At 36.8% G+C, this 6,884-nt stretch overlaps 1 protein-coding gene across 1 annotated transcript in view; it reads right to left on the bottom strand.

The window, feature by feature from the left end:
- The window catches only part of LOC110466930 (nucleoprotein TPR-like), a 27,337-nt gene extending 21,836 nt beyond the window's left edge, over window positions 1-5,501 (bottom strand). The window contains exons 1-4 of the mRNA XM_021523736.1: window positions 5,403-5,501; window positions 3,472-4,002; window positions 1,934-3,229; window positions 887-1,010 (exon numbers count right to left, since the gene is read on the bottom strand). Of these exons, the coding sequence (XP_021379411.1) occupies window positions 887-1,010; window positions 1,934-3,229; window positions 3,472-3,976 (1,925 nt within the window). The 5' untranslated portion in view covers window positions 3,977-4,002; window positions 5,403-5,501. The remainder of the gene's footprint in view (window positions 1-886; window positions 1,011-1,933; window positions 3,230-3,471; window positions 4,003-5,402) is intronic.
- Between the last annotated feature and the right edge of the window lie 1,383 nt (window positions 5,502-6,884).

Genomic DNA, 6,884 nt, shown 5'->3' on the forward strand with positions numbered 1-6,884 from the left:
ACGCACGACGGACGACGACGGACGAAAAGCGATTGGTGACCTAAAAAAGCACTCAACAGGAACAATTATACACCTGTATGAAATTTTAGCATTTCACTTATGAGAGAAACCTGAATGAGGCAGAGCATGTTCAGAGTCAAGGAAAATGCCTGATATCTATTTTTGTATGCATAAATGCATAATGTCTGAAGATACTTGTGCATATCAAGACAATTACCATTTTTTTTATAAAACTATCATGACTTCAAAGGTAAACAGTGACATTTTCCCAGCTTTGAATAGGCCGCCATATATCTAATGGCACTTCTAACAATATACATTTTTCAAATTGTTTAAAAATTTCCCTCTTATTCAAGGATGATTGAACAAAGATTAAAGGGATGAACATTTCCAAAATTTAGAATACCTGCACGACAGATAAAATTGTGCAAAGGTAACCGTGTATAAACATGAAGATTTTGCTGAATACAACCTTCATTTTCAAATGAGTGAGGAATATTGAGATATAGCAAGAAACATACAAAAGATTACTTTACATTTCAACCACTTAATAATAATAATTGGAGGTTCTTATATACCGCTTTATCACAACCTAGTTCGTAGGTCGTCTCAAAGCGGGTTACAAATTATTATCCATGGCTAAATTATCATTCATGACTAAATTATTATCCATTGTAAGATAAGATGGATATCAAAGTGACTAGATTAACGAGGTTCAAATCTATTTAAAATAATAGCATTAATGATATTCTGATTATTTTCTTGATCTTAAAAAATATTATAACAACCTTCTTTAAACCATTACCAGTATCTAGTTCAACACCATAAAGGGAGGTAATTTGTGTCCATTTCACAATATACCTAATGGTTGCCCAATGCGACTCACCCTATTCCTTTGACACTACCAGGCTGTCCTGGGAAATCTACACTGAAGTGTAAGGCATTCTTGAGGATCAGAATCATATCTCTTGATCCAAGATCATCCACGGTGACACTGGTCATCTTCAAATCTGAGACACAAAACCGGTTAGGCATTAATCAGTGGACACTTCAGCTACACTGTATACATAGTGTCATGGATTATTGATTCATTGCTCAATATTTGTTAATATCGTAATGTAAACATGACAAAAATGTAGCAGCTGTAATCAATATAAATAGAGGATATCTAACAGTGTTTTCAGTAATACCAAACATATTTCACGAGTGTGGCTAATATTTTATATCTTTCATGAGTGCGCAGAATTAATAATTTTCAATATTTCACAGGTAAAAATGTAATAGATAGTAATCCTTCAGTCCACCACTTTGGTTCAATAGATGTTCAATACATTAAGTCTCCCCTTACAAGTTAGCTGCATACAGTAATGTGTACTACCAATGAGTATACAAGCAAAATACATTCATATAGATTTAAAATCTATTCCCAGAGTAAGGTTATATATTTAGTTGGCAAAGCATGAATATCATCTTTTATTAACTACCCCTGTACCTCCTGATAACATTAAAGAACTTAACTGAGCATTTAACTACATAAACTTTTTTTCATATAAGACATCAAAATCCATTTACTATATCCTAAATTCAACCTATTTGATATGCAATCTGATTAATTTCATTGACTAAAGCATCAAGCATTTGCTATTAAGTAACATTTTACATTGTTTGGTCAAATAGACTCATATTTCCTAAAAACATTTTATGGAATACCATTATATTTAAAGGCACATCATCCAGAAAGCCATTAATCAACTGGTGTTGAATAGTTATGTATGTAACTTTATATTATTTTGACATTTAGTATTGAATAGAGCCCACACTTTTTTTTAACTGTCCAGGGATCAATGAAGGGAGTATGTATTGATGACACTGAACATCCCTAATCTTAGTGAAAAAAGTGGTGAAAAACAATAAATGTTAAGTCCAATATTACCTAAAACATGCGAAGTGGTTATTTCACGAGATGCCTCAGCCTTGACCTCAGCCCTAACAGCAGTCTTTACTCCAGCTTTCACCTCTGTACTGATAGTAGGTTTCCTAGGAGGTTTAACTGATTCCTTTCGTACACTTTTTGTAAGTTTACCCTTGGTTTGTTCTACCCCAACCTTATCAGCAACCACAGCTTTCTCTACAGCTTCCACATCCTCAGTCTTGTTGGACTTAGTTTGATTGTTTTCATCTATACTCATATCACCCTCCTCTTCCTTCTTATCTTTAACTGCCTCATCAACATCATCTTCCTGCAATTGTTCTTCCTCCTCTTCACCTTCAAGCTCTTCATCTCCATCCTCTATTTCCTCAACCTCCTCTTTACCAGCATCCTCAGTTTCTTCCATCTTCTCTTCATCCTCTATTACTTTTATTGCTCCTCCTTCTTTTTCATCTTCATTTCCGGCATTCTTCTGATCTTCTTCCTCCCTATCAATGTCATCATCATCCTTTCCATTAGGTGAATTTTTAGTTTCTTCCATGTTGTATTCTTCCTCACCTTTTGCTTGATGCTCTTCATCACCAACTTTATTATCAACCTTAGATTTATTTTTCTCACTAGTTTTTGTTTTATCCCATTTTAAATTCTCAGTTCCATCTACAGAGCTCATTTTCGTATCCTCAATTTCCACTTCCATTTGTTCTTCTTTTGTCTCATTTTCAACTTCCATATCATCTTCGCACTGACCTGTTTCTTCATATGTCCTCTCAGTTCTATCTGAAATTTGCCTTTCACTATCTTTGTTACCAGAAAGAGCATTGTTCATTACCTCAGACATCTGATTATCGTTGATATTTTCTTTTTCTGAATTGTCGTCATAATTTGACTCGCACTTATGTTCTGGATCATTGAGGTCACTTATTATAAGTAGTTCATTTTCATATACATTTCCTGCTGTTGAACTTGCCTCAATCTTTTCCTTATAAAATGGACTTTCTTTATCCTGGAAATCAATATCAGTAGAAATAGCCATCACATTCTGAGTTTCTACATTTTTGTCAACTACAGCCTTTGTGTTTGTGGACTCCAGCACTTCGTCTGATGATGCTACAGCGAGTGTTTCAGTGGACTGAAGTCCCTCATTTTCCAGTACTTGACCTAGTGTGTTTGTGGACTCTACCCCTTCTTCTGTTGTAAGAAATTCGTGATCGCCAGCTTCTTTACCATCATTCTGTATGGTTACAGTAAAATCGGGCCACAGACTGAAGTTGGATACCAAAACTGATGATTCACTCGGTTCTGAAAACACATAATATGTATATTAACATCACACTGCAAAGTAAAAACATATAGGAAACTTATTACTGCACTGGTAAGTCAATACATTTAATAGGATTTAACAAATACATATAGGGGAGTGAAGCTCATGTTATTACAACAATGTAAGTAAATATTGTAAGGAGTATATAGCTCACTACTACAATGACTATTTAATATTTTCTACCAGTTTGTGAACGGACATTTAAGTTCCATATTTTCACCTTTTGAACTTTCAGTCACAGCAACTGCCATATTGCCATCATTATTGTTATTCTTCGAATTCCCCAAGCTTTTTTCGCCCGATTCTGTAGATGCGGCACCTTCTTTAGTCCCCAAGTTATCCTCAGCATCATCCACTTTATCCTCCATCAAAACAACTTGATCTGCATCTTTTTCACTTCTAGACTCATCTTGTTCTTTGTCCTCCTTGGATTTTTCTGTAATAACACCACTGCAGCCATCTTGATCAGATTCAGCTTGGACATCAGTTTCTTTTTCAGCAGAAGGAGATAATTTAGCATCTTGAAGTTCTTGACTTTGTTCTACCTGTCTATTAATTTGCTCCTCAGTTATTTGGTCACCTGTATCTCCTCCCTCTGATCCTGAAGCTTCGTCCACCACATCCCACTGGTCCAGGGAGAGCAGAAAGTCTTCATCCTCATCTGTCAGTACATTTTTACTCTCCCCTTCTGCATTTTTACTATCACCATTTCCAACACCTGACATGGCTTTATATTTGACCAAAACAACTCCTAAAAATCAATTAAAAAAAAATATATATAAATAAAATACAAAACTTTTAGCATATAATATAGGTTATGGTTAAAGTTAGCAATACTGTAGAATCAAACCAAGTCGTAAGTCGTATCATGGCCATCAACTGATTCATTATTTCTTGTGAACTCATGGCAGACTATATATAACCTGGCCTTTTCGGGAGGTACAGACCGGGAGTGTGTACCAGTTACACCAGTAGATGAGGTACAGACTGGGAGTGTGTACCAGTTAAACCAGTAGATGAGGTACAGACCGGGAGTGTGCACCAGTTACACCAGTAGATGAGGTACAGACCGGGAGGGTGTACCAGTTACACCAGTAGATGAGGTACATACCGGGAGTGTGTACCAGTTACACCAGTAGATGAGGTTCAGACCGGGAGTGTGTACCAGTTACACCAGTCGATGAGGTACAGACCGGGAGTGTGTACCAGTTAAACCAGTAGATGAGGTACAGACCGGGAGTGTGTACCAGTTACACCAGTAGATGTGTCAATAGTAGTCTTCGTAGACTAATGGTATGATGTTGACAAGTGAAATAAAAACACACAAAGTTCTTTTACACATTTTTAACAAAATAGGGCATCAATCTTTCAACATAATCAAATAAAAAATACAATGAAGTACAATTGTGTACAAAAATACGTAACTTCAGTTGTCTAAATTTTTGTGAAAGTGACAAATTGTATCACCTCCATTGCTTATAGTATGTTGTGGCTATAAATAGCACACACACACACAAATCATGCTCACCAGTCATATTTACACTGGATAGTCCCATTGACTGCACACTGAAGTTGATGGAGAACAAAGTCAGTGATATGGTTTGTTCTTTTCACAAAAAGTTAGACATCAGAATTGATAATTTTTTGTGAACAAATGTAGGCCTACTTCATTCTGTTATTTATTTGATTTAGTTGACAAAATGACGCCCTTTTTTGCTCCTATTATTTAAAAGAACTTTGTGTGTTTTTATTTCACTTTCTTCCCCATTTCAGTAATAAAATTGTTACTCAAATGGGTAACTGTTACCTAAATGCAGGATTATTACCCATACTGAAGTATGCGCAGTTGTGCCCAACCTGTAATTTGCCCAAAAAACATATTGAGCTATAACGTCCGACGTTAATATAATCAAGTTATATGTAAGATGACATAAATCAAAACAATAGTTAACATACGTATGTCAATACAACTGTAATTATTTAGCTAAAAACCTGATCACCTTAGCCACAAAACGGCTTCGACACAGCCTGTGACGAGCAGTAGGCCATGCCAATGTGTGCGACCCAGTACTGTAGCCGAGAACACAATGCCTTTTTTTAAAATTACAGTTAATTGCACATGTTACAAAACCAGAATGATGCTTTACATACTTATTAGCCTAGCTAAGACGAGTGTGACAAAGGCAGCCTATGGACATCAAATTAAGCTAACCACATGATCTGCTTCAACTCCGCCGCCATTTTTATTGCCTATCAACCAACTTCTCCGAAAATACCGCCAAGGACCACACGGCGAGGATAAAGGAAAAGTCTCTGGTAAACGTTACAGTATGCATACACTTTATGTCAAAACAGCGTCTGAAAGACAAATGGAAAATTATAGTAGCTCTCACAAAAGATTTGTTCACGCCAGGACATTGACAGAAATAGAAATGTACCAGGGGTTAGTATATTTTTATTTTAAGTCTATCAGTAAATAATTAAGTCAAGTAGAGCAACGGAGGGTATTATCGACAGGGGGGATTATCGACCCCCAGTTCTATTCATCTCGTTTTGGGTCGATTACGAACCGTTTTTTTTAGACAATCAGTGTTTTTGATAGGTACACTTACCTTTTCGGAATCTCTCGGTTATTGCAGATGATAGAATAGAGTACGTTTCCCGACTTCTTTGAAATGCCATCATATAATAACTTACGCAAAACGGTAAACTGGAAAAACACGTTTGAAGCTTAGACTGTCGATAACTGCCTCCATTGCTCTACCACCCTTGGTATTTTGGGTCTTCAGCAAATTATACATTTTTGAGAATCTTAGCAGTTCACTTCAAAAGACGGATCATTCAAATGGCAAAAATAATGTGGAAAATAATGCTAAAAGCTTTTTTGGAGAGTAGAACAACATTTTGACATTATTTGCACACTGACAACTTCACATGCTGGTTTTGTTAGTCGGTCCATCTTATGCTAATGCAACACATGGAAGTTAAGTAATGACAGGCGGGAAAATTTAACCTACGTTGCACTAATGCATGCTTTAAGGATGTACTCTTCCTTGAAAATGGCAAAAGATCCCACCCTAGTGCAATCCTACAAAATGCTGAAGAGAGATCTAGAGGACACAGAGACGGTCATACTGGAGCTATATAGAGAACATTGTCACCCCAACGTAGAAGATAGCTTCCCCGGTGGGCTTAAGAAGTTCTGAACCTTTATCAAACACAAGCGGAAGGACACGTTTGGTATATCATCACTGAAGAACGATGGCAATCTGTACTCCCATTCAGTAGATAAGGCCAACCTTCTCAACCAACAGTCCAGTCCGCCTTCTCTGAAAAGACCATCTTCACTAAGGAAGAAATCTGGACGAGCAACATACCAAACTTCCCCTGCATCTATGACACTGAGATCACCATCCATGGGATTGACAAGCTGCTCCGGAACATCAAGCCATACAAAGCTCCCGAACTAGATAACATCTCGCCACAAGTGTTGAGGGAAACACACGCAAGCATTGCCCCACTGCTCCATCTACTATTTCTGAAATTCCTAGCAACAGGTGTGATACCGGAAGACTGGCACACTGCTAATGTGTTTAATTTATTTCTAAGAAAATGCTTCATCTTTTTTATTCA

Source organism: Mizuhopecten yessoensis, unplaced genomic scaffold (assembly GCF_002113885.1).
Source record: "Mizuhopecten yessoensis strain PY_sf001 unplaced genomic scaffold, ASM211388v2 scaffold11149, whole genome shotgun sequence".
NCBI lineage: Eukaryota > Metazoa > Mollusca > Bivalvia > Pectinida > Pectinidae > Mizuhopecten > Mizuhopecten yessoensis.